This window comes from Balaenoptera musculus, chromosome 14 (genome assembly GCF_009873245.2).
Source record: "Balaenoptera musculus isolate JJ_BM4_2016_0621 chromosome 14, mBalMus1.pri.v3, whole genome shotgun sequence".
Lineage (NCBI taxonomy): Eukaryota > Metazoa > Chordata > Mammalia > Artiodactyla > Balaenopteridae > Balaenoptera > Balaenoptera musculus.
In genome coordinates this window covers 15,516,062-15,543,052 of record NC_045798.1, presented here as the reverse complement: position 1 = coordinate 15,543,052, position 26,991 = coordinate 15,516,062, and the positions used below count along the sequence as shown (strand labels likewise).

The 26,991-nt window shown below is 48.7% G+C and overlaps 1 protein-coding gene across 2 annotated transcripts in view; it reads right to left on the bottom strand.

The window, feature by feature from the left end:
• The window catches only part of TPCN1 (two pore segment channel 1), a 62,152-nt gene that overhangs the window by 8,598 nt on the left and 26,563 nt on the right, over positions 1 to 26,991 (bottom strand). For both annotated transcript variants that reach the window (XM_036823083.1, XM_036823084.1), the window contains exons 3-18: positions 21,909 to 22,036; positions 16,252 to 16,428; positions 15,744 to 15,857; positions 14,787 to 14,917; positions 13,846 to 13,934; positions 12,064 to 12,098; positions 11,468 to 11,526; positions 11,122 to 11,221; positions 8,992 to 9,108; positions 8,645 to 8,769; positions 7,699 to 7,747; positions 7,107 to 7,170; positions 6,023 to 6,067; positions 3,582 to 3,638; positions 3,450 to 3,503; positions 2,216 to 2,288 (exon numbers count right to left, since the gene is read on the bottom strand). In XM_036823083.1, the coding sequence (XP_036678978.1) occupies positions 2,216 to 2,288; positions 3,450 to 3,503; positions 3,582 to 3,638; positions 6,023 to 6,067; positions 7,107 to 7,170; positions 7,699 to 7,747; positions 8,645 to 8,769; positions 8,992 to 9,108; positions 11,122 to 11,221; positions 11,468 to 11,526; positions 12,064 to 12,098; positions 13,846 to 13,934; positions 14,787 to 14,917; positions 15,744 to 15,857; positions 16,252 to 16,428; positions 21,909 to 22,036 (1,417 nt within the window). The remainder of the gene's footprint in view (positions 1 to 2,215; positions 2,289 to 3,449; positions 3,504 to 3,581; positions 3,639 to 6,022; positions 6,068 to 7,106; positions 7,171 to 7,698; positions 7,748 to 8,644; positions 8,770 to 8,991; positions 9,109 to 11,121; positions 11,222 to 11,467; positions 11,527 to 12,063; positions 12,099 to 13,845; positions 13,935 to 14,786; positions 14,918 to 15,743; positions 15,858 to 16,251; positions 16,429 to 21,908; positions 22,037 to 26,991) is intronic.

Genomic DNA, 26,991 nt, shown 5'->3' with positions numbered 1-26,991 from the left:
CCATAGCCTCCCCCACGACGGCCAGTGGCTCCCCAGCCCTGTGCCCAGCACTCCCTTCCAAGGAGCCCGCATGCCAACCACGGCAAAGGCAGCAACAGGCCCCGCAGTGGCCCGCAGCCGGCCAGCTTCCTACCGCTGTTGGGTTTCTGAGGCTGGTGTGGCTGGGCCCCGGTCACAGCACACACCTCAGGGGTCAGACATGCCTAGGGACGTCCCTGGTGGCTCAGTGGTTAAGAATCTGCCTGCCAGGGGACACGGGCTCGAGCCCTGGTCTGGGAAGATCCCACATGCCGCGGAGCAACTAGGCCCGTGAGCCACAATTACTGAGCCTGCGCGTCTGGAGCCTGTGCTCCGCAACAAGAGAGGCCGCGATAGCGAGAGGCCTGCGCACTGCGATGAAGAGTGGCCCCCGCTTGCCGCAACTAGAGAAAGCCCTCGCACAGAAACAAAGACCCAACACAGCCATAAATAAATAAATAAAAAACTACATTCCTTTAAAAAAAAAAAATCCGCCTGCCAATGCAGGGGACACGGGTTCGAGCCCTGGTCTGGGAAGATCCCACATGCCGCGGAGCAACTAAGCCCGTGTGCCACAACTACTGAGCCTGCGCTCTAGAGCCCGTGAGCCACAACTACTGAGCCCACAAGCCACAACTACTGAGCCTGCGTGCCTAGAGCCGGTGCTCTGCAACAAGAGAAGCCACCGCAGTGAGAAGTCCACGCACGGCAATGAAGACCCAACACAACCAAATAATAAATAGATAGATAGATAGATAAATAAATAAGAATCCACCTGCCAATGCAGGGGACATGGATTCGATCCCTGGTCTGGGAAGATCCCACATGCCGCGGAGCAACTAAGCCCGTGTGCCACAACTACTGAGCCTACGCTCTAGAGCCCGTGAGCCACAACTCCTGAGCCTGCGCTCTAGAGCCCGTGAGCCACAACTACTGAGCCTGCGTGCCTAGAGCCGGTGCTCCGCAACAAGAGAAGCCACCACAATGAGAAGCCCGTGCACCGCAATGAAGAGTAGCCCCAGCTCGCTACAACTAGAGAAAGCCCAAGCACAGCAACAAAGACCCAACACAGCCAAATAATAAATAAATAAATAGATAGATAGATAAATAAATAAATAAGAATCCGCCTGCCAATGCAGGGGACATGGATTCGATTCCTGGTCTGGGAAGATCCCACACGCCACCGAGCAACTAAGCCTGTGCGCCACAACTACTGAGCCTGCACTCTAGAGCCCGCGAGCCACAACTACTGAGCCTGCGCTCTAGAGCCCGTGAACCACAACTGCTGAGCCCACGTGCCACAACTACTGAAGCCCGTGTACCTAGAGCCTGTGCTCCACAAGAAGAGAAGCCACTGCAATCAGAAGCCCTCGTACAGCAATGAGGAGTAGCCCCTGCTCGCCGCAACTAGAGAAAGCCCGTGCACAGCAGCGAAGACCCGATGCAGCCAAAAATTAATTAATTTAAAAAAAAAAAAAAAGAAAGAAATGCCTAGAAACCCCTCCTGAAGGTCCCACACTGGTCTCATGGCAGACACAGGTTACACCAGTGACCCTGGTGAAGGCACTGAGGGGTGGGGCAGGACCACAGGGGAGTCCCACAGGGAAGCAGGACAGAGAGCCCCTCTCTCCTCCCAGATACACATTAAGGCCCTGCAAACTGCATGACCACACGCTATTGCTCTGCCTGACTCTTCTCTACTTATTAACTTGTTTTTACTCTCACGACCCAAGACCTCGTGAGTGCAGCCTGATTTCGTGGGTGAGTTAACTTTCATGGGCAGTGAGCCACCTCTCAGGGTCTCTGGAACAGGGAGAAGGGCCGCCAGCTCGATGCCGACCAAGCATCAGGACCTGTGGCACTTCCCTCTCTGTGGGTGTCGTGGTTTTCGTGGAGGAGAAAAGAGCTTAGTTGTCAGGGAGGGGTGTGGGGTTAAGTGACTCAGAAGGAGCCAGCTGGCCTAAGGACCCCCAAGAGGCCACGTCCAGGAGAGGGACTGGCGGGGGCGGCCTGAGAGAGTAAGATGACGGCCTGACCCTGGGGAGGCCTGGAGCCACAGGCAGAACCGCTCCAGGAGACAGGGGCCTGACCCAGCCTCGGACCTTCCCTATGAAACTGTGCAGTGGGTGTGGACGGAGAAGACCTGTGGCTTTCATTAGAGTCTCTGACGTGGGTAAGAAACATGCTCTCTACTCACAGATTCCATCCGGAGGACAAGTACTCGACGGGGCCGAGGCCGGCTACTTTCAGGAACAGCTCCACCCCGTAAACTGTGAGCGGGAAGAAGCAGTTAGCAGCGGCCCTGCCACAGCCTCTGCCACCCCTGGCCTGGCTCGTTTCCTCCTCGAGACTCTCCCGAGGTCTGGTCACGTGCCCTCCAGACACCCACGTCACACCCGCACCCCTGAGACAGTGTGGGCTCCAGGGCAGTGCCTGGCCCAGATGCTGGCCAACCGGGGCTGCCCGCTAACAAGAAGCACTCGCTCCCACTCCCTGGGAGTGGCCGCAGGCGTTGCCTGTCCATCCAACAGGTATTTCCTGAGCACTTCTCCCGTGCCAGGCATTGCACTGGGTGCTGGGTGCCCAGCCCTGAACAACACAGAGCTTAGAGTCTAGACTCAGGGGAAAGACAGCAAACTGATATGTTAGACAGGGGGAAGTAGACTGGGGGGAGAGTGTTACATTTGAAAGAAATCAGGGGCCAAGCCGGATATGATCTTGGCCTGCTTGAGGGGCAGAAGGAAGGTTGGTGTCATTGGAACATAATGAAAGAAGGAGCTGAAGAGGGAGCTCTGGAGGGGGCATCAGATCACACAAGAGACACAGTTGGGAATAGATTCCAGGTCTTTCTGACCCCAGAGTTTGTGCACTGAATCACTATGCTACTCTGAACTCCACAGAAAAAGCCAAAGGGCACTGATCAAGGCAGTAAAAGTCATGCTTTTTAAGAACAATGAAAACAATTTAGGGCACAGTATTATTAGTTATGTCTAATGTTTAGACATAAAGGGAGAGGGGTGTCAGGCAGAGCAGTGTGGTGAGGGGATGAGTGCACAGAGGAAACACCTGTGCAGAGGCCCAGAGGTAAGAAAGGGCAGGTGCCCTGGGAAGCGGGATGTGTTCAGGGGGGCTGCAGGTGGGGCACGGGTGGTGGTACTGGCAAGAGATGAAACCTGAGAGGGAGGCTGAAGGGGCCCTGTGTGGCCCCATGACTCACACCCAGCACGGGAACTTGGTCTGGAGGGCAGTGGGCAATCACCAAAAAGTTTGAAACAGGGATGGGGTAGAATCAGACTCAATTTCTGCTCCACCCTCATTATGCTCCCCTGCTTTAGAGAAGAGCCATGAGATCTTAACCCAAAAAGAAGTTCCAGCCAGTGTAACCACTGACAACTGACAAGCACTTGAGCAAAGCCATGTCAGAAACTTACTAGTCAGAAAGACGAGGTAACTCCAGGGCACATGCTTGGAGAAGAAGTTCCCACCTGTAAGAAGAGAGGCAGCAGTTCAAGAGGTGAGCCAGGTGTGCCCACAGAATGGGCCAGTCCCCTAGCCAGGCTCACCTTTCAGCATGAAGGTCTCCACAAGGATCCAGACCCCGTTGACTGCCACCACCAAGTCTGCAACAGACAGGCTCATAATAGAGAAAGCACAGGTGGGTGTGGAAATCTACAGGTCACAGCTGCAGCCCCTGGTTAGTTTCTAGGCAGCTCTGAGATACGCAGAGAGCAGGGCTTATAACAGATAACTTCCTGCTTAATGCTTTTACCATGAGCTAAATCAACCAGTAGTTTCTCTTAGAAAATAGCTACAGATTTCTAAAAATCACCCTCTATGTCACTATAAGGATACCAGTTAAGATGTTTCAGTAAAACCTACAGATTATTCCAAGTTGGCGTAAAAGATGGACCATATACAAAGGGTTTGAGTATTGAAAACATCTGTTTTTCCCTAGAGATATCTGGTTTTTAAATGACTGCAGGAACTAGTTAGCAAAATTGCATATGCGTTTGGCCTTTCACCTAGCAATCCTACTTTTAGGGATCCATCCCAATGAGACATTGGCAAAAACACAAATGACGTACACTGAAAGCTATTCACTGAGGAACTATTTGTGATAGCAAAGAAACTAGAAACAACCTAAACGATCAATAGGAGACTGGATAAATAAACTATGATACGTTCATGAAATGGTGTACTCTCAACTATAAAAAGAAATGAAGAACATCTCTGTATATTAATATGGTGTGGTCTCTAGGATGTACTGTTAACTGAAAAAAAAGGAATGTTGAAAAAAGTGTGTAAATTATGCTAGTTTATTTAAGGCAGGGAAATGTGCATATATGCGTCTACTTATAGCTTTTTAAAAACGGAAGGATAAACTATAACAAAAGTTACCCACTGGGGGAGGTGACAGGATGGAAACAATTCTCCCTTGAGTATACTTTGTTTTGTAGATCTGACTTGGAATCATATACATATTTTACATAATTATAAGGCAAAATTCAATGTAAAAAGTGATCTCTAAAAATATTTTTTCAAATGAAATAAAGAAATGCAGATGGTGACATACCCACATGGAGAAAAACTACTCCAGATGAATTTAAAACAGTCATCTGAATCCCTGGAGTGGTGTTTCTAGCAATTATATTGTTAGGGTTGTGTTGGTATTGTTTTTTAGAGACTATTATGTGTGGACTGTGGGATAAAGCAAGTGAGTGACTGTGTCAGTGTTGTTGGGAACTAGGATTTTAAGCCTGGGAATTTAGACGTGAAAGAATGATGAGGGCTTCCCTGGTGGTGCAGTGGTTAAGAATCCACCTGCCAGTGCAGGGGACACAGGTTCGATCCCTGGCCCGGGAAGATCCCACATGCCGCAGAGCAACTAAGGCCGTGCGCCACAACTACTGAGCCTGCGCTCTAGAGCCCGCGTGCCACAACTACTGAAGCCCGCGTGCCTAGAGCCCGTGCTCCGCAACAAGAGAAGCCACGACAATGAGAAGCCCACGCACTGCAATGAAGAGTAGCCCCCGCTCACCACAACTAGAGGAAGCCCGTGCACAACAACAAAGACCCAACACAGCCAAAAATAAAAACAAATAGATAAATAAATTTTTAAAAAAGAATGATGAAGTTAGGTAAAAACCCTATAGTCCACAATTTGAATTAAGAATATCAGGATAAACTCACAAGATAGTTTATCTTTTAAAAAACCAAAATCCTACCTCTGTCCATGGAAAGTCCTGGAAACAATAACCAACTCCAAGCAATGAGCACCTCTAGCATCTCAGATTGTGGTCTCTAAACACCATTTCCCATTAAATGGAACCAGAACTCCGTAGAAAGAGGGAATTCAATCAAGCCTCTAGATTAGTAGAAACGTCTGCATCTGTGCTGTCCAATTGGTCATCATTAGCCACACATGGTTACTGAGTGCTTGAACTGCGGCTATTGTGACAGGAACTGAATTTTTAAGTTTTAGTTGGTCTAAAGTTAAATAGCCATATGTGGCTGGCGGCCGCCACACTGGACAACACAGCTCTAGCTATAACTTCCAAACTACAGTAAATAAGCAACAGAGGAACATGCAAAATCAAGGCTGGAGGACAAACAATCCTGTTTCTTCAGCTAAATATTGCAAGAGGAAGAAAACGGATTGGGGGAGAAACCTACAGACTAAAACAGACTGAAGTGACATATTAACAAACCACAATCTGTGGTTCTGGAATCTGCTTCCAAAAACTCCAGGTCTACAGAAGGGGTGATGAGCTGGACTGAGGGGATTAGACGGACAAGAAAGACAGGCAATGAGATGATGACGGGTGAAGCTGGGTGACAGGTACGTGGATGCTGTTTACAATCCCTCCACTCTTACACATGCTTGGAATTTTCCACAATAAACAGCCAACATCATGACTGCAGGATTTATCCCTTGCATCTCCACCTTCTGGAGCAGTAAGACTCAGGAGGAAAGGGACCTGGAGCTGTGATATTTCACACTTACACATGAAATACTGGAAGGCCTTGGACTTCACAAGGATATTAATTCCTATTTGAAGAGAAGAAATGTTAACAGTGAAATCTTCATGTACAAGTACACGTTCCCCTACCACAGACATCATGCGTGTAAGCAACCGGGGTGTTTATGCCCAGGGGTGAAAAAGGAAGGGCCTGCTCTCAGAGGGACACCCACGCTTGTGCCCGGACCCCTGGGCAAGACTGCACTGGCAACGTTCCCTCTGGGAAGTGCCTGAGCAACCTGGAGCTGGGACAGAGCAGAACAAAGCTTTGTGGCCACTGCTGAAACTTTAAGCTTGCTCCTGGCCTAGAACCGGCACTGTTTATTTATCCACTTGAGTAACTATCATCCCAATGGAATGGAAAACTCGCTGAAGAATATGGAATAATAACAGCTGTGCTCAAAGTCCTAGCTGTGGGAGAAATAACAAAATAGGACATACCATTTTAACTCTTGCTCATATGGCCCAGACCCCTGTGAGCTAACCATACCCCATGTGGAACTTCCAAAACTGGCATTAAATTCAGGGAAAACTATTAGGCAAATAACACGGGGCACTCCAATTTTAAAATTTTCAATTTTATACAATGCAAGCATTATGTAAGGGATCAGATACACTAGCTATATATCCTGACACTGGAGGAAGGTCAAAATCCATCATTAGGTAAAAAGGCAGATTTCAGAACAGAATATATAATGTAATCCCCACTACTGTTTTTAAAAGGCACAGAAAAATAACCAGAAGGAAACACATCAGAAAATGAACCGTGGTTATCTCTGCGTGGGAGCCTTTCATTTTCTTCTAATTATTTGACTTTGTATCAATTTTCTTCAATAAATAAATATTCCACAAATTTTTTTTGGTTTGGTTTTTATGTTACTGATTTCCTTCCTAATCCAACACTATTTCCCTGCTGGGGTAATCACACTGTCTCTTTTACACACATAGACATTTCGCATGCACACACACACACACACACACACCCTCTGGACATGTTCTTTAAATGCTTATCTGTGGTCACCGGAAACCTCCATTCGTCCCCAGCTGCCATATTCAGGTCAACCTTACCTTTGAAGATGAGGAATGCTGTCCTGGGAAGCTCATCAAACCAGTGCTCTCTATTTCTCTTTGCCTGGCCAAGGAACAGGGCCATAGGAGAGAGGGCGTTAGGACCAGTGACCAGAGCCCAGCCCTGGGGGCATGGATGCAGCTTTCCTTTCCTGCTCTCCTGGCTAACTTGGGAAACCATGAAAACACTCACGGATCTAAAGAACAACAAAGCCAGCCAGTGTTTGCTGAACTCTTCAATGTGCCATGCACTGGCATTGTTTTTATAGAATCCTGAAAATAATGCGGTAGGTAGGGACTCTCATGACCCCCCTTCCCAGGTGAGACAAGCCTTGGAAGGGTTCCGTAACTTGCCTGATGTCACACGGTGACTAATGGGGTCTAACTGAGATTCAGTGCTTTTAGCCAGGACACTGCATTGCAGATGGACAGGCATGCAGGGCCAGGGGCCACCTGTTAGCCCTACAATGCACAACGCCCAGCCGAGAGCTGCGATGTCCCAGCAGGGAGACAGCTGGACGGCCGGGTGCCTCCCGGCCTCATCCCCCTCCCATGGAACCGTCTGCCGGGTCACTCCCTGGAGAGCACCCACCTTCCACTTCAAGGCGGCAACTTCGTAGATGTCTTGAAAGTCCTTCAGGCTGTCACAAGCAACAAGGGCAAAAAAAATCAGAGCACGTTCCCACCGAGCTTCGGTCCTCTCACTCGCTTGCCTATGGTCACCTTCCAGGGGTGGAGCGGGGGAGGCGAGGAGGCGACATCTGCGAGTCCCAGCGCATCAGGGCCCAGGGGACCCGTACCTGCAGGCATTTCATCTCCTCCTTCCTCCAGGGACTATGGATACTTAACCCACTCAGTCTACACAGACCACTGCCGCCTTCCGTCCCCCAGAGAGGCAGCCCCAGATTACCACCATTCTCAGACAGACAGGGACTGGGCCGCCTTTAGCAGAGGACTTAAGAGAACAACCGGGGCAGAGAGTTCAGCCCGAACAGAGCTCGCTCACTCCCGTCTCTACAGCAGGCCTGCTTCATCTCAGATCGAAAAGAAGGGTTTTGGTCATCAGTAGTCAGAAGACCAAGACTGCCCACGGAGAGCTCAGCTCTTTGAGGCCGTGCCAGAGCTGTGAGTGAGACAGAGAGAGAAAGAGAGAGAGAGAGAGAGAGAGAAAGAGAGAGAGAGTGTGTGTGTGTGTGTGTGTGTGTGTTTGTGTGTGTTTCACGTTGCTCTGTGGCTTAGCTCACATGCAACCACCTCGCTCATGGCTCGAGGGTGAGCAGCTGGGCCAGTCCATTCCACGAGCCAATACATTCCTTTTTTTGTCTCAAGTTTAAATTGGATTTGGGTTGGACTTTTGTTACTTGTAAAAAGAATCCTGAGGAATAGGGTCTACATGCGGAAGAATCTCTGAAGAAAACTAAAGTCTCTACGAGCCTCTTTGCCTGCCCACTCCCCACCCCCGGGCTTTTGCAGGCCCCAGCTGCCTCTTGTGAACGCCTCGTCCGGCCACACGGCACCCAACTGGCAGCCGCTCTCACCTGAGCAGAGGCGAGCTGCTCTGATTCAGGGCCTTGAACGTGAGATAGCGCTCCCCGGCGCTCATCCGGGGCTTGTAGAAGCGCATCAGGCCTTCAAACTGCCTGTAGGAGATGCCGGCAGGCCCCTGGGGGGAGAGGGAAGACGGCCCCGTGGAACACAGTGGGGGCAGCCACGCCAGATGCCCAGCATCACATGGGATCCCAGGGCCCCTGTTCTCTTGTTCTCCCAAGGGCGGGACTCCTGGTTTCGGAAGCTGCTGGCCCTCCCACGCTTAGGGGATACCGCGGGGCAAGGGTTGGGGGGCAGGGACCAACCTCCCTCCCTGGCTCAGCCCCTGCCCCGCTACCCGTTGGCTGATGAGCAGGCGGTAGGCGTGCTGGATGGCGGTTCGCTTGTGTAGCAGCAAAGACTTGAACTTGTGTTTCTCGATGTCATTGAAGGTGTCAAACACCACGGCCAGAAGCTGTGAGGGAAGAGCAGAGACCTGGCTCCTGTGCCCGGCAGGGCCTCAAGGAACCAGGGAGTTGTTCTCCAGCCTCCAGAGGGCGCTCTTCCGGCCACCCCAGAGAAAGGGGTTGCAAAGAGCCTCTCGCCTGCCCCAGGTGGTGTAGGAAGTTCATCTCCAAGACTCAGCAGAGGAAGGTCATTCATTGCCACTTGTAAATTTCCCCACTAAAGATTCATGAAGACACTGCTATTACATTTTCCCCAGGTTTTTCTTCTCTCCGCCTGTAGCTCGTCCCTGGCTGGGCAGTTTTATAAGGGGAGAGAAGCAGCGAGGGGAACACACTGGGTTTTTTGCCCAATTCAGCTCCGTGCGATGGCCAGGGAGGCTGTGTCCCCGTCCTGTGCCCTCCCAACCTCAGAGCAGGAAGGAACATCGCTGTGCCGATGCTTCCTCCCCTGTCCCCTTGTTCCTTCTCTTGGTGAGTCTGCGTGGCCCCAGAAAACAGGGGTGTGAGGTGGCCTGCACAAAAGGGCACAAGGTTCTGGAACTTTCTAATTCCAAAGTTAGCAGGTGAACAACACAGTCTGCGTTATCAGAACGCGATGGGAGGGCAGGAGCAGAATTTGGAAGAACACTTTTTGGAAACACTTTCTTTTTCTTTCAAAAATATTTTGAGGGGAACTCTCTTGTCCTTTCCATCCCTTCTAACTGGTCCCCCATATTTCCTTTTAGATAAAGGGAGAGTCAGCAACTTTTTCTGTAAAGGGCCAGAGAGCAAATCTTTTAGGCTCTGCAGGCCACATGGTCTCTGTAGAAACCACTCAACCCTGCGGCTGTAGCATGAAAGCAGCCGTGGACTATGTGCAAATGAATGGGCCAATAAAACTTTATTGACAAAAACAGATGGTGGGCTGGGTTTTGGCCCTGACTGCTGACCCATGCCCTATATTTTCACAGCTCTAAATATCTTTTAAAGCAAATCAATTACACATACACTATTTTTTAGATTCTAAACTAACAACAGTATAAAAGAGCTGTAAGATGTTCAAAGAGATATCTAACATACTTATTTTGGGTTTTGAGGAATTAAAAGAAGAAAATATTTTCCTCCTTAAGACGTCACACTTTTAGGAGATTTCACAAATCTACCCCAGAGAAAGTGTTTTCCGTTTCTATACTGGGCCTGACTGTGGTGACTGGTGTGAGAATGCTCTTCAGAAGTATAAAAATAAATGCAAGACTTGAAAAGGCCTCTTCCTGATAATTCTGGCGTTGATGTGGGCTCAGCACCAGCCTGATGGCCCGGTCTGGGAGGCAATCTGCTGATGGCAGGAACACTCCTGGTGGCCGGCCGAGCCTCTGCAAACACCTCCAAAGTTCCCAGTGTGCATGGGGACTTTATGTTCTCCCTAAAGGAATATGTTCTGTGTTCAATTTCCCAATGGTTCATGATAAACGGGGTGGAAATACACAAGACATTCCCGGCATGTGGCTGCAGTAGGATGGAGTGCCTAAGAGCAGGGCTCTGGAATCAGACCAGCTCACCTGGCCACCCCGAGCTGTGCAGGCGCAGGCGAGTTAGCCTATCAGTCTGATCCTCAGTTTCCTCAACTATAAATTGAGAATAATAATAATAGTTCCAGGGTTTGAGTGTTAAATTATTTAACCCTCATCCATAAAACACTTTGCACAGTGCCTGGCTAAGGCTTAGTAAGTACCAGCTTTTATAGTTATTACATGTTTGCTGTGAGAAGGAGAAGACCCCAGGGTAGCTTTGGTTTACACTCTAGCACTGTCACCAGCGGCGGCGGCAGTGCTAACCCCGGGAGGCTAGTTACCGCTGGTGACCAGCTGAACTTAAGTCCCGACAGGGAATTCCTAGCCACACCACACTTGACTACGGTCTGGGACCTCCTTCCCCAGTGTTCTGCCCTCGGAGGCCGAAAGCTGTCCCTGCCTCATCCCCACAGTGCCCAGCAGAGCGTGGGCTAGGGCTGCTCCAGTGGAGCGCGAGGCAAGGTCACTCACCAGGTTCATGATGAAGTACAGCTCGATGGAGAGGTACACGATGAAGAAGACGCAGGACCAGGGGTTCCGGGAGTAGGAGGGCATCATCACATCTGGGAAACTGTGTTTGCAGAGTGTTACCTGCAGGGCCCGTGTCTGCTGGTCTCCGTCTTCTATAAGGACATCTCTTCTCCTGCCTTCCCGGCCCCCTCCCCCCTCCCCTACTCTAGGCTCACCAGGCCACTCCCATCCCTCACGGGGTCCCAAGAACCTGTCTGGGCCAAGATGTGGAATATTCTTGGCTGAAAAGAGGAGAAGACCCCAGGCACTAGAAGAGGGCAGAAGCCAAAGCAGGGCCCAAACTTACTTGGCGGTGGTCAGAAGGACAAACAGACTGACAATGCTGTTCTCCAGGGTGCTGAAGTACTGAGGGGGAGAGGAGGAGAGAAGGGCACGTGGCCGCCAGGCCCAGGGCACACCCCACCGGGAACAGGCTGCCTGCAGAGCCCTGCCCTCCCTCTCCCTGCCCCGCCCACTCCTTCCTCCCAAGGGATCCCTGAAGGATGGCAGAGGAACAAGCAAACATGGAGTCCAAGGCCTCCTCCCTCCTGAGCTCAATGCTTCCGGCGGCAGCAGACAACTGGCTTTGGGACTTGTCTCCCAGGGAACCACATATGCACAATTAGCTGAGCTCTCCTCCACTGCTCCTCTGCCAAAATGTGCCCGTGTTCCAAATCTGATCCTGGAAACACCCCTCTCAAGGACAGGGCAGGGGTTCCCCCTTGGCATTCAAGGAAGGAGACAGCTCAAATCTGGGTGACGGGGCACTTTCAGGTGCCAGAAGCGATGATGAGAAACCAAGCAGGGCATCCCTTCCTAATACAGCTAGGGGGTCAGTCCAGCCACCTTATCTGAGGGGAAAGGTCTCCCATAAAGGAAGAAACAAACATGTTGATTACTTACGGGGTCTGAAGGATTAGGGGAGAACAAGTAGAAACCTAGAAGAAGGTGGTGGGAAACAGATTGAAAAAAGGGTTAGAGCAGAAGAGTCCCAAACCCAGATGTCAGAAGGACTGGACAAATAAATGTGAACCAGTGCAGTAGGCAGAGGAAAAGCATAGGGAGTGGTGGGGACTGTGGCAGAGCACCAGATAACTGCTGCCATTCAGGAGGGTGACCCAAGTACCATCAAATGTATGATTAAAAAAGGCTGTATAGGGACTTCCCTGGTGGCGCAGTGGGTAAGAGTCCATGCTCCCAATGCAGGGGGCCCGGGTTCGATCCCTGCTCAGGGAACTAGATCCCACATGCATGCCGCAACTAAGGAGCCCGCCTGCCGCAACTAAGACCTGGGGCAACCAAATAAATAAAATTTTAAAAAATAATAAATCTATACAGTTAAAAAAAAAAAAAAAAGGCTGTACGTATAGCACGGTGACAAGAGTTAATGATACCGTATTGTATATTTGAAAGTTGCTAGGAGAGTAGATCTTAAAAGTTCTCATCAGAAGGAAAAGAAATTGTAACTCTGTATAGTGATGTATGTTAACTAACCTTATTACGATGATCATTTTGCAGTATATACATAGCAAAGCATTATATTGTATACCTAAGGCTAATACAGTGCTATATGTCAATTATATGTCGATTTTTTTAAAAAACGGAAGTTTAAAAAAGTTAAAATTTTTAAGGCTGAAAATCTGTATTTTCATGTAAAAAAAATCTAGTTTTAAAATGCTGGCTCAACACTTTCAGACCAAACAAAACTCATCCATAGGCTGGACTTGGAACCCAGACTGCCGGTTTGCGATCTTTGGTTTTGAGAACATGACAGCCAAGCACAACTCCAAAGGGACCCTGTTGTTCCCCTGCAGCCAAATTAACACCATTAATTTTTTCCCTCTCAGAATGAGCTATTCCCCTGAGTCCTTGAAATCCTGAGTGGGAAAGAGAGTAACTCTGCCCTCAGGGGAAGTCAGCCCCCTTGGAACACAAAGGAAATTCTATCGAGAGTGGGGTGGAGGTGAGGTAAGTGGGAGTCAGTGGCTCAGGACAGAGCAGTCACGAGAACCCGGGGGTTTCAGCACTGGTGGGGTCTTAGAGCCAGGGCTCTCTAGTTCCACTGTCTTTGCCATCTGAGTACTGGAGAAGGGACCTTGGGCTACGTCACCATGTTCTAAGACCTCCACTGTCTAAACCTTGTGTCTGAATGTGGGTGTCGCATCAATACTTGATCTTATCTGAAGAGGCAAGGCCTCCTCGGAATTAGAAAGGCCATGACCTTGCTTTTACATCTAGTGAAGCTGAAGTGTGCAGACCCTAGGGTCCTAGGCACACGCTGTAGAGAAACCCTCCCGCGTGTGCGCCAGGAAACGCACGAGAATGTTCACTGCAGTGTGATCTGTGATAGTGAAAAGTGCCCACCAACAGAAGACGTGATAAATAAATTTGGGTATATTCATATATCGGATCACGACACTGGGGTGAAAATGAATGACCTACATCTACGTGCAGCAGCATGAATAAAGGCCGGGGGTACCTCTGGGAGCCGAAGGGAATTGAGATCAGGAAAGGGTACAAAGGTGGCTTCCGTTTTTTTTTTCCGATACTGCATTTCCTGAGTTGGGTGTTTATATCATTTTGAAAACCTTCCTGAATTTCTGAAACTGTCAAAGTACCTTTTTTTCTCAACTGTGACTTTGCTTTTAGCGAGCGCCTGCATCCTGGGGCGCAGGTGAAACTCACCAAGGATGGCGAAAATGATCATGAAGAAGAGGAGCAGCGAGAGGATGTCCATGAAGGGCGGCAGGGACTGGAAAATCTGGCGCAGGTTGCTGGGGAGAAAAACGGGGCCAGGAGGGGTGAGGCGCAGCCGGGCCGGGGCCCAGGGGGTGCTGGCTGGGACTCCTCAGTGGGGTACGTGCCTGTCGAGATGGGGGCCTGGTGCTCCCGACCCCCAGAACACTAAATTCCCTCTCGCCCTGGCTTGTGACATCATGCTTAGTGATTTCCTAGGCCTTCCACGCAGTGGGTGACGGGGAAAGAACCGGGGCAGGTGTAGCACTTACTGAGCCCAAGCAGGCAAGTGCCTGCAAGAGACGGAGACGGCAGGAGAAAGCCAGGTGCATGGCCTCGGGTGACAAGGGATGTGGGAAGACATTTCAGGGCCACCCAGTCCTAGGACATTTGTCTCTGGTTTTCAGGACGGGCACCAAGCGTGAATGGCCAGCCTGCTCTCATCCACAGTACCCCAGCCAAGAGGTTTTCCAGATGGATTCTCAAAACTCAGTTTGACCTTAGGCTAACGGTCTGGTTTGAGTTCGGTACCCCCAGTCCCAGGGGAGGTGTCAGGACAGCCTGCTGAGTCACGTGGACTTTGCTGAGTTCCTGCTTTAGGCTGTGTCTGGGCAGGTACTGTGCTCAGAGAGAGGACCAGCCCCAGAGAAGCACAGGTGAGACAGGAGAGAGCCCTGGACCCAGAGTCAGGAGACCTGAACTTCAGCAGGAAGACCACCTTCCTCTCCGTGTGGGTCGAGTAGCAGAGGGAAGCGAGCGTGACTATGTCCTACCCAAGTGCAGGAGGGGCCTCACTGCTACATCACTCACTGGCTCCTGCTCCACTGGCCCAGAGGTCCAGGCCAGGCCATGATAGCGACTGTCTGAGCAGCTCCACCCCCGGGCCTTACCGCCGGACGCCACCGCAGTACCGACAGTCCACCAGGAAGATGCAGCGCAGCGCCCGGGTCACCCGCACGTGGGACGTCTGCCGTACCAACACCACGATGGCCTCAACGAACTGCACCACCAGCACAGAGGTCTGGGGGTGGAGGGCACAGTGCACCGTCAGCTCCTCTGACCCAGCCCCTCCTGTACACCCTGAACAGAGGGCTGGTTGGATACTGCCCAGCCCGGCCCGGAGTCCGGAGAGACCTTTCCCTCGCCCTTTCTCACCTCCCCCAACATCAAGCGGACCCCAGGGAGAAGCCCTCTGGCTGCTGGCATAGATGTGCAGTCCCAGGAGAATGAGCCCCAAGTCGATGCTCCCAGCAGCCCATCAGATGATACCCGCTGAGCAAAACTGCTATGCCGCAGGCCACATCCACCCACCCTCTGCTTCCAGCTCTCCCCGCTTGCACCGTGAGGGCCCCTGAGGTCTGCAGCACACCCTGACCTCCAATTCCTTGGGCACATTCTCCTGGACAAGCGTGTGGGCTTTTTACACTGCCAAACGCCACTCTGACACATCCCGACTTACGCCTCTCTCTGCCGCAGAGAGAGAAAGCATATAATATGGTCCTGATCGGCGTGGGCGTGGAGGCCACACAGAGCTGGCTTTGAATCCCAACTCACCGGGATTTAGATCCCATTCTCTTCCAACTGGCTGCATGTAGACTAGGAAGAGCACTACACCTCCCGCAAATGTCAAAGTGCCAGTGCTTGGCACGCGCTAAACGCCGAACCACATTCGCTACTGTTCGCATCACTGTGACACCTGGAGCAAGGCTGGAAGCACGGCGAGGACAGGGACCCAAGGTTACACTTCTGGGCGCAGGACTAGACCCATGGGGGACTTGGAATTGAACTGAAGATACAGACTTGAAGTTGACAGGGGAGGAAACGCTGTAGGGAGGTGGGCACAGCACCTTGACCATGGTCCGTCTGTGCCGGATGAAGGTGTGAAGGCCCAGCCACCGCAACTTCATGCAGAGTTCAAACACGACCACCATCAGGGCAAACAGCTCCAGGGTCGCGTGGACCTGCAGCCAAAGGGTGTGAAGGAGACGTGGCTTCCCCAGCGCCTGCCCTCCCCCAGCAGCGAGCACACCTGCCCGCCTTTTCCTCTGAGGTTGGAGACAGCGGGCGGGACTGCTAATCAGGTATGCTGCCCACCTGGGGGCCAAAGCGGGGCTGCGGGTTCTGAGGCAATCCGAAGGCGCCCCTCCCTGGAATTTACAAGGGAGCAGAATCCCAGGGAGACCGGGGAGGTGCCTTCAGTCGGGCGGGGACCCCGGGCAAGACTCGTGAGCCTGCTGCCCCCGGGCCCTCCCTGTTTGAAATCCGTGTGGGGTCTGCCCTTCCAGGACGTTCCCTCTCAGTCTTGAGTTACCCTGCCCCCAGAGAGCCGTGGCTCCCAGCCATCCGGACACTCACGTAAATGCCCAGCCGGAGCGCGGGCACGGCCGGGGCCTCGCACAGGGAGAGCAGCAGCAGGAGCAGGGCCGCGGACAGCTCCATCAGGTAGAAGAGGTGGTTATGAGCAAAGAGGTAGGCCGCCAGCGCTTTGGCATTCTTGGGGTGGGTGAAGAACTTGTCATTATTCTCACCTTCCTGAAAGAGCAAGGATCACGTGGGCGAACGCGCCTGCGCCTGCGGACGATAGGGCGGCCAGGATGCGCGGTGGGCGGGGAGGCGGGAGGGCCCTTGGCAGGTGGGAGGAGATTCAGGCCAGAGTCGGGAGATGATGAAGAATCGAAAGTGTGATCTTCGTAGAACCGCACACCAGTCAAGTCTCACCCTGGCCCGCTGATGGGGCTCCAAAGACTTGCTTCTTCCCAAAACTACTCAGAGGAATCAAAGAATAAAAAATCCAAGAGATCGAAGAGAAGCGGACACATCTGGTCCCCTCTGAGGGCAAATTTTCACTCTCAGGTGTGTCTGCGGGATGTTAAGTGCTTGAGGTCGGGGGGTGGGGTCTGGGGTAAACTAAGAACAGCTGAGTCCTGGCTCCCCCCTCCTCCCTGGGTAACACTGAGAATGTTCCTTCACCTTTACAACCATCAACACTCGTACTCACTCCCCGGGTTCCTGCAAGACACTTAGGACAGCATCTGGCGCACAGGAAGCTCCCCGCCAGAGGTTACCTGTTATTATTATTTTAAGTCATAGTAACACTGAGGGGAAAGTGTGAGGGCACCTTTATCACGCTCCTTCTTTACTCAGCTTTCCCCATCCCACTTCTTAATTTACTCCATTTCCACCTAATTTCCTAACCACTTGATGCCTTCACCCCAACAGTAATGAGACAGCGGCTGACCCCCAGCGAGTGCCCTCCAGGCCCGGCACCATGCTCAGCCCCACCCCCCACCCCCCACCCCCACCCCCGCCCCCACCCCCACCGCTGAGCCCTCGACACTCCTCTCACTCCTGATAATTTCCCTTCCAGGCAGGTGCTTCTATTTCTTCTCATTTGACAGCAATGAGGAAATCCAGGCACAAAGAGCTTCAGTAGCACCTGAGCTCATAGAGCCAGACAGCCTGATTCCAGCGACCCTGCTCTATTCTTGGCCTCCTGCTGATGATGTAGAAAGCAAACGACGGAGCGGACCAGGAACGGTCTGCTTGGGAATACAAGCAGATAACCCTCCCGGTTAGGATCGGCCTTCTGGGGCCCCAGGGTTGGTGGGCACGCGGATAAGTTAGGGAGGTCCCGCCTCTTCCGCTTCATCACCTCGGTACCCCATCCAACAGCCGACACAGAGAGAGTACTTATTGGCTCATGCTTTACAAGCATCACCTTGCCTCAGTGCTTCTCAACTTGGGGCAATATTGACCACCTGCCCTCCCCTGACTCCGCCCCGGCCTGGAGACATGTTTAGTTGTCCCACCTGGGGGGTGCTGCTGGCATCTAGAGGGTAAATTCCAGGGATGCACTAAACCTCCTAAAATGCACAGGACAGCCCCTCACAACAAAGAGTTATCCGGTCCCAAATGTCAATGGTGCTGAGTCGGGAGAATCTCTCATTCACTCCCAGCACAAACACTCAAAACAGAGGCTCTTCCCCTTGGCTCCAATCCCTAGAGGAGGAAAGGGGCAGAGCCAGAAGGGATGCCCAGAGCCCTTCTGAAAGCATTCCGGCTGTCCTGGAATGCAGTCCGACCTTCAACTATTCCAACTATTCGACTCTTCTGAGATGAGGCCACACTCAACCATCCTCATAAACCCTTATTCTGGGGAAGGTGAAACTAACACACGCTCGGTGATTCCTGCAGAGGTTGCAAAGCCAGGCCAATGGGAAGAAGTGTCTCTGGGCCCAGAGGTGGCACATGGTGCCGTGGAAACAGCTCTGGCTGGTGGGCTCCTGTACTAGCCCGAGGTGGCTTCAGCTCGCCAAGCCTGTTTCAGAGAATTGGGAAGGCAAGAGATATTGTCAAGTCCTCAGCTGGCATGGTGCCTGGTGCACACAGTAGGCATTTAATAGGTGTTTGGTAGGACGAAGCACTCCTGCAAGAGATCATTCTCCAGGCCCCTGCCCAGCCCGAGGACTGCCCAGTAGCTGGGAGGCGGGGAGCTCTGACCTTGGCTGTGGTTTGCAGGGGGAACTTCAAGTGAGTCACTTCCCTGAAGCCAGCTACATCCCTATGCTCATTATCAAAAAATAAAGACAAACCACAGACTCAACAGGGCAGGGAACAAACATCCTGGCAGTCACATGGAGGGCAAGCTGGACAAGTCCTGTGATCTGTGCCAGGCTGTGGTTTTTCACCAGCACCGCCATGGCCACAGGGGACACACATGGCCTGGGAAGCTTCTGGTTTGGATTTCTTAAAAAATGCAATTCTTGGGTAATTTCTTCCAACAAGTAGCCAGGGATGAAGGTCTGGCTAGAGGAAACCACTAACATGGGGGACTCGGATCTGACCGCTAGGACTTGAAATTGCCACAGAGGAGATGGAGGATGGGGCCTCCCCTAGCAAGGAGGGAGTGAAATACGACCTGAGTCACTGGATTCTGACCCAGACCCGAAGGAGAACACTGGCCTTGTTTCCTAGCTGCTGATCACGAGCTAGGAAATTCATGATTAGGAAAAATAAGAAGGCAGGCCAGTTGTATGTGACTTCCAGGTCTTTGCTTTCTGCTCCCTGGGGCAGAAGTCCACACAGAAAACTAGGACTGTCTTGGAGGCAACAGGAGCGCCGAGCACACAGCTCCTGAGGGTGAGTTAACAGGTAAAATCTGGGAAGAGAGGCAACCGCAGGCACCAGATAGCCTCAAAGCAGCGAGCGGCCAATTACCCAAGCACACCAGCAACCTGCTTCAGGGGCCGTGCTGCAGCTCCCCTGCGAGCACGAAAACGACCACCAGACACCCGCGAAAGCCATCCTCCAGAAACAGCCATGAACTACCGTCCATGGGGATCCGAGTTTTGCTTTTAGTTTTAATTTTACAAAACGATGCATTTTTTGTAAAATAATTGAAATAATACACAGAATTATAAGGTAGTAAAAATTCCATCAGCCAAAAATAATCACCTTTAAAAAACAATAATAATAATAACCTTTAATATTTAGATAAATAACTTTCCAGATGTGAATGGGTATATGTGCATAGATACAGACACATTATATAAAACTGTATATAATTTATATATAAAAATCATCATATGATACCTTCTGTTCTGTAACCTCTTTTCCCACAAAGACATGGCCCATTTTCAAGTGAATACATGGGGTCAGGTACAGAAATGAGGCAACCACGTAGAGAAGAAAGAACATCATTTGGAGGCTGGATGGACACGGTTTAAATCCAACCTTGGTAATTTACTAGCTGGATGGCTTTGGACTCATTGAGCCCCTAGGAGTCTCAGGTGTATGAACTGGGAGATGATTAAACTGCTTGGTAGGGTTGTTACAAAGATCAGCAAGTACCCAGTTAAACTATATATAATTCGTTTGCGTTTTTGTGGGGGGTTTGTTTTTTTTGCCGTACCACGCAGCATGTGGGATCTTAGTTCCCCAACCAGGGGTTGAACCCGTGGCCCCTGCAGTGGAAGCAGGGAGTCTTAACCACTGGACTGCCAGGGAAGCTCCATTTGCATTACTTTTTAAATTCCACATATAAGTGATATCATATAATATTTGTCTTTCTCTGTCTGACTTACTTCACTTAGTATAATATTCTCTAGGTCCATCCATGCTGCTGCAAATGGCAACATTTCATTCTTTTTTATGTCTGAGTAACATTCTACAGTGTATATATACACCACATCTTAAACCAATTGTCTGCTGACGGGTACTTGGGTTGTTTCCATGTCTTGGCTATTGTAAATAATGCTGCTATGAACATCAGGGTGCATGTATCTTTTCAAATTAGGGTTTTTGTCTTTTCTGGATATATACCCAGGAGTGGGACTGCTGGACCATATCGTAGCTCTATTTTTAGTTCTTTTTGGAAACCTCCACGGTATTTTCCATAGTGGCTGCATCAATTTACATTCCCACCAACAGTGTAGGAGGGTTCCCTTTTCTCCACACCTTCTGCAGCATTTATTATTTGTAGACTTTTTGATGATAGCCATTTTTATTACTAATGTTCTCACCTGCTTAAGGAAAGAAGGAATTACCAAGCAGCTATTCTAATTCCATATTCTGACCCATCCCACCCTCTTGTCTAGCACCTATTCAACTTTGGAGAAGGTGACAGTGCACAGGGGGACCCTGCCACATCAACTGGCATGCCCAAGCTTGCTAAAATTTCCCTAAAACATTTCTATTGCCTTAACCTGAATCAAAATACATTTCTTGAGGAGTACAGCCATAAAATGTGAGAAACACACAGATACCCAAACAACTATCAAATAAGTATCTGAATTTCATTAAATCTTTTTTAAAAATAGCAAAGCAAATACTTACAAGGGAGAGCTGCTTCAAAGAAAAAAAGATTAGGGGAAAAATGAACATTCAAATGAATTTAAGAAAAATTCCATTTCCTCACCCAAATCCTTATTCAATGCACAGCTGAAGCTGAAATCTTATAATGGCAAAAATGGCAAGATTAAGGTAAAAATGCCATAGACAGTCAGACTGGAAGTTAATAGGCAATATCGCCTTTGGAGAGTATTTGATACTATATAACAAGGGCATTAAAAAAGGTTGATTCCTTCTACCCACTGATTCCACTTTTGGGGAGTCTTTCCTAATAAAATAATCCTAGATATTAAAGAGAAAAAGAAATAGCCGTAGGCATAGATTGTCCTCGGATTATAATTTATAATAAGGAAATGCATAATAAGGGTAATACATAATAAGGGAAATATAAAAAGAGAAAATATCCAACCTTATCAGGATAGTTAAGTAAATTAGGACGCACTTACCAGATAGAATTATAAAGACTTTAAAATTTGTTTACAAGAGTTATAACATGAGTAAAAAGCTTATGCCACATGCTAGGGGAAAAAAAAGCAGACTGTACAACTGTAGCTACCACAGGACTTTAAAATTATTTTAGAAGACACATGAAACCTATGTATTATTCTTAAATAATGTTGTCAGCAATTGAGTTAGGTGAATTTTTTTTCACATCGCCTTTGTACCAAAACTTATTGTAATCAGCAGGCATGACTTTTATTAAAAAGTATTCTTTTTCTTTAAAAAAACAAAAACAAAAACCAAGCATGAAATAGCAAACATGAGAGCAGCAGCAAGTTAAACAGGAAGGGAATAAAGATCTCTAGATTCCCCACACTAAGTCAGCAGTATTAAGTAGATAAAAGAATTCCCTCCCGAGAACTGGCCTCTCAATGTGCCTCTGAGAAGAGGGAGAGGGGCAGGGGAGGCCAAGTGGACAGATTTGGGGAACCTTGGGGGCAGGCAGAGCCACAAACTGGGGGTCCCGAGAACAAGCCCGTTCACATCACCCTTCCGTGTGGGCGCAATCGGGTTGGCTCTCCCAGCCTGATCTTAGGAGATGAGAAGCTCACACACGTAGCACTAAGCCAGAACTGAGTTGCTGGGCACCCAACAGAACCCCGGCTATCCTACTCCACCAACAGGGGCCAAGAATGGCCAGGTCCTGACCGGAAGATACTCACCTGGAGGTAGATCGCTGCCTCTTGATAATTCATCTCCCAGTTGTGTCCGGTGAGGCTGGAGGGGGAACTCTCGCCCCCTGAGCTCAGACTGGGGGTGCAGGAGTCGTGGACGGCATATTTGCCTCCATCTGCATTGCAAGAGGAGATTCACTTACAACCCAGGCTTAAGAGAATAAAGACACCATTCACCAGGAGAAAAGGATGGCAGTCACCTCGTATGCTCACACACATATCCTATTAACTGTAAGTCAACGCGCCGTCCCGTGTTCTAATGACAGCAAGAATTAGTATGCCTAGTTAAAAATGTTTTTCTTACATGGATGGACACGAAGGGTATTATGCTTAGTGAAATAAGTCAGACAGAGAAAGACAAATACTGTATGATATCACTTATACGTGGAATCTAAAAAATAAGACAAACTATTGAATATAAACAAAAAAAGCACACTCAGAAATAGAGAACAAACTAGTGGTTACTAGTGGGGAGAGGGAGGGGGGAGGGGCAAGATAGGATAGGGATTAAGAGATACAAACTACTATGTATAAAATAAATAAGCTACAGGGGTATATTGTGCAGCAGAGGAATATTTTATAATAACTATAAGTGAAGCATAACCTTTAAAAATTGTGTATCACTATGTTATACACCTGAAACTTATATAATATTGTACATCAACCATACCTCAATTTTAAAAAGTTTTTCCTTCTCTTGTTAAGTGAAAAAAGCAAGTACAAAAGAAGCACATACTGTATGCTATCTTTTGTGTAAGAAAGGGAGAAAACACAGAGATATCTCCTTAACAAAAGAAACAGGAAGAACAAATTAGAACTCGATGAAATTGATTGCCTACAACGGATGTAGGGAACAGTGTAGAAGTCACTCAGAGGGAGTGATCTTTTTGATTACTTTTGACTTTTGGAAGCGTGTTAATATACTACCTTGTCAAAAAAATAAAAACAATTGGATTTTTTCCCTGGTGCAGTGTCCTCTGTGGCTTTTCCCTGCTGACATCCATGCCCTTTTCTTCCAGTAACACAGCCCCACCTGCTTTTGAAGAACATCCTCTCCCTACCTTCTGTCCATAGTCTTTGGCTCTGGCCAACTCCACCCCTGGCTCCCAGGCAGATGATCCAGTGCAATGAGATCCCCTCATCCCCCCAGGACAGGCACTGGTTCAGGCAGCGGTGCTGACCCAAGCCCAGCCAATGAGGGCTGAACTTGGAACTTTTCCTGGACCAGTTAGAAAGGAGGGGCTCTTTCCCTGTTGCTGCTGGCAGCTGCCTCTGCCACGACCTGGGGAAAACCTGCCCGAGTTACATCCCTGGGATCAAGCTGTGCCCCAAATCTACCTCGTAGCGTTTCTGAAGTCTGAGCCCACAAATATCCTTTTACACTTAAGCCTGTTTGAGTTAGGCTCGTCATAACACTCAGGTGTCTCCACTGACATATGCAATGGCACCGAGAAATGACTCTCAGCTTTTTAAATTTATTGGGAAGAAGAGAATCTAGGATGAGAATTTGGTTCCCCTAACCCACATTCTGAATGACCCACCTATAGGAGGATAAAGAATCAAACATTTGGATAATGAGTCATGCACAGTGGCAGGGAGCAGATGTGTAAAGCTCACAACCAAACAGGAAAGGGGAGGAAACTGGCAGGGTTCAAAGGGCTGTTGGGTCACAACCGGTCCTTCTGACTTTGAACTGCTAAGCAAGGGCAGTCAGGTCTGCCCTCTGCAAAGTTCTTCTCTACCGATTTTTAAATACTTTTACTGAGATATATTTGACACACAATAAACTGCACATATTTAAAGTATTCAATTTGATATGTGTTGACATGCGTACACACTAGTGAAACCATTACTAAATACAATCAAGGTAATGTATCTGTCACCCTTTCAAGCCCTCCTCCCCAACCACCCATCCTCAGGCAACCGCTGATCTGCTTTCTGTCACTATCAGACGAACCTGCATCTCTTAGAATTTTAGGTAAACAGCATCACAGTATGTACTCTTTTTTTGTTTGGTTTCTTTCACTCGGCATAATTATTTTTAAATTCATCCATGTTATGTGGTGTATCAGTAGTCCATTCTGTTTTACTGCTGAGTAGTATTCCATTGCATGGATGTACCACAGTTTATCCATTCACATTTAGACTGTGGCCAGGGTTTCGCTATTTCAAATGAAGCTGCTATGAACATTCATGTACAGGGTATGGTACGGACATAGGCTTTCATTTCTTTGGGGTAAATACCTAGGGCTGAAATAGCTAGATCATACATTTAACTTTTTAAAAAACTACCAAACTGTTTTCCAAAATGATTGTACCATTCTACATTCCCACTAGCAGTGAATGAGAGTTCCAGGTCCTCCACATCCTCACCAACAATTGACATGCTCAGTTTTTTTAGTCAACTGTTCTAAAAGGTTGTGATGGTACTGCATTGTTTTAATTCCAATGCTTTTACTTTGTGCTTCCTTAGTGACTAATAATGTTGAGCATGTTTCCATATCTTTATTTGCCATTTGTACAACTTAACTGAAGTGTCTCCAAAACTTTCTTTTACCTTTTTCTCTTTTTTTCCTTTTTTTGGGGAAGGTTTTTATTTTATTTTTTTAAAAATTTAAAAAAATTATTTATTTATTTATTTATTTATTTATTTATGGCTGTGTTGAGTCTTCGTTGCTGCGTGCAGGCTTTCTCTAGTTGTGGCGAGCAGGGGCTACTCTTCGTTGCGGTGCACAGGCTTCTCATTGCGGTGGCTTCTTGTTGTGGAGCACGGGCTCTAGGCACATGGACTTCAGTAGTTTATCTGCTTATTTATTAGGTTATTTTCTTCTTTTTGAATTTTGAGAGTTTACATAAATATACAAATATTTATCTCAGATTAATATGTCTACTCCAGTTTTGATTATTTCTTTGAATTAGTGATTAGTGTAGCTTTTTCCATTCTTTTAATCTCTTTGTGTCTTTTTTTTTTTTTTGGTTGCACCAGGTCTTAGTTGCAGCAGGTGTGCTCCTTAGTTGTGGCATGCAAACTCTTAGTTGCGGCATGCATGTGGGATCTAGTTCCCTGACCAGGGATAGAACCCAGGCCCCCTGCCTTGGGAGAACGGAGACTTATCCACTGCGCCACCAGAGAGTTCCCTCTTTGTGTCTTTATATTTAAACTTTGTTTCCTGTAGGCAGCATAGAGTTTGGTCTTGCTCCTTTCTCCCAATCTGAAAAACTCTGCCTTTTAATTGGAGTATTTACATTATTTACAATTAAGTAATTACTAATATGATTAGGCTTAAATATATCATCTTGCAATTCATCCCATATTTGTCCCACCTGTTCTTTGTTCTCGTTTTCTGCCATCTTTTGGATGACTGTATATTTTTTTATGGTTCCATTTTATCTCCTTGTTGGCTTATTAGCTACAATGCTTTCTTTTGTTATTCAACAAAACCCCAGGTTGCTCTGGGGTTTATGGTATACATTTTAAATTTATCACGTCTACCTTCAAGAGACCACTTCATGTCTAGTATAAGACTCTTACAGGACTTCCCTGGTGGCGCAGTGGTTTAGATTCCGCCTGCCAATGCACGGGACACAGGTTCAATCCCTGGTCCAGGAAGATCCCACATGCCGCGGGGGAACTAAGCCCGTGTGCCTAGAGCCCGTGCTTCGCGACAAGAGAAGCCACTGTGATGAGAAGCCCGCACACCGCAACGAAGAGTAGCCCCCGCTCGCCACAACTAGAGAAAGCCCGCGCACTGCAACCAAGACCCAACGCAGCCAAAAATAAATAAAGCATTAAAAAAAAAAAAAAAAAAAAGACTCTTACAACAGTATAGTTCTTTTTCTCCCCTCCCAACTTTGTGCGTCTGGAAGCGAAGGGACTTCCAGTTCACAAACCTACTCTGGATTGAGCTCCATCGCTAGCATGTGTAACTAGGACAGTCTTTCTGGAAGGGACTGCACCAATGAAGGATATAAGAAAACTAATGAGTTAACACTACTTGCTCTGTGCTAAGTGCTCCATGCTGATTAACTCACGTAATCCTCACCATCCCATGAGGTACACACTAGCATAAATCCTACTGTACAGAGAGGTTAACAACTTGCCCAAGGTCACACAGCTGCAAAGGGCTGAGCCAGGATTTAACCCCAGGCAGCGCCGCTCCAGAGCAGCTGCATTTAACCACTATGCCATACTCCCACCCTCTAAGAAAGAGAAGTCTGGGGTGAAGGACAGCAGAGAATGGTTTTAAACTAGCGGTAGCAAATACTTATGGATGGCTTATTACGTGTCAAAATCTGTTCTGTGGCAGATTTTTTTTCCCAAAGATAGCCACAGCATTATCCTTCATATTACATGCTCTTCTAGAACCTGCCACCTCCCTACAAAGAGGTAGAGACTATGTCTCCTCCTCTTGAAACCAGGTGAGGCTTTGTGACTGTCTTGACCAACAGAGGATAGAGGAAGTAATGCTTATAACTTCCAAAGCTAAGTCGTAAAAATGCTTCCACCTTTTTCTCTCGGGTCTCTTGCTCTGGGAACGTAGCCACCACGCTGGGAGAGAGGCCCACGGAGGAGCATCAAGGCGACCAGTCCACAGCCCAGCTGAGCTGCCAGGCGGCAGCCAGCACCAACTTGCTGGTCAGTTGAATAAGTCATCTCAAAAACAGACCCCCCAGCCCCAGTCACTGTGTGCAACAGAGAAGCTGCCTCTCCCCCAAGCCCTGCCCAAATTGCAGATTCATGAGCAGAATAAATGACGTTTTTGTCTTAAGGTGCTGTGTTTGGAGGTGGTTCGTTATATAGCGATAGATAACTGATACATACCTGAGTACTTTCTACCAATCAAGCTATTTAATTCTCACAGCAATCCTATGAAGAAGGTAATATTATTATTCCCACTTCAGACTTGAGGAGATTAAGGTGCAGAAGGGTTAAGTACCCTCCTGAGGTCACGGAGCCAGCGAGAAGAAGGGCTTGGATACCAAACTAGGCTGGTTAGCTTCTAATTGGTAGGCTGCATGCCTCTCAAGGATTGGAAACCCGAAAAGGAGGACAAGGTAGCGCCGAAAGGAT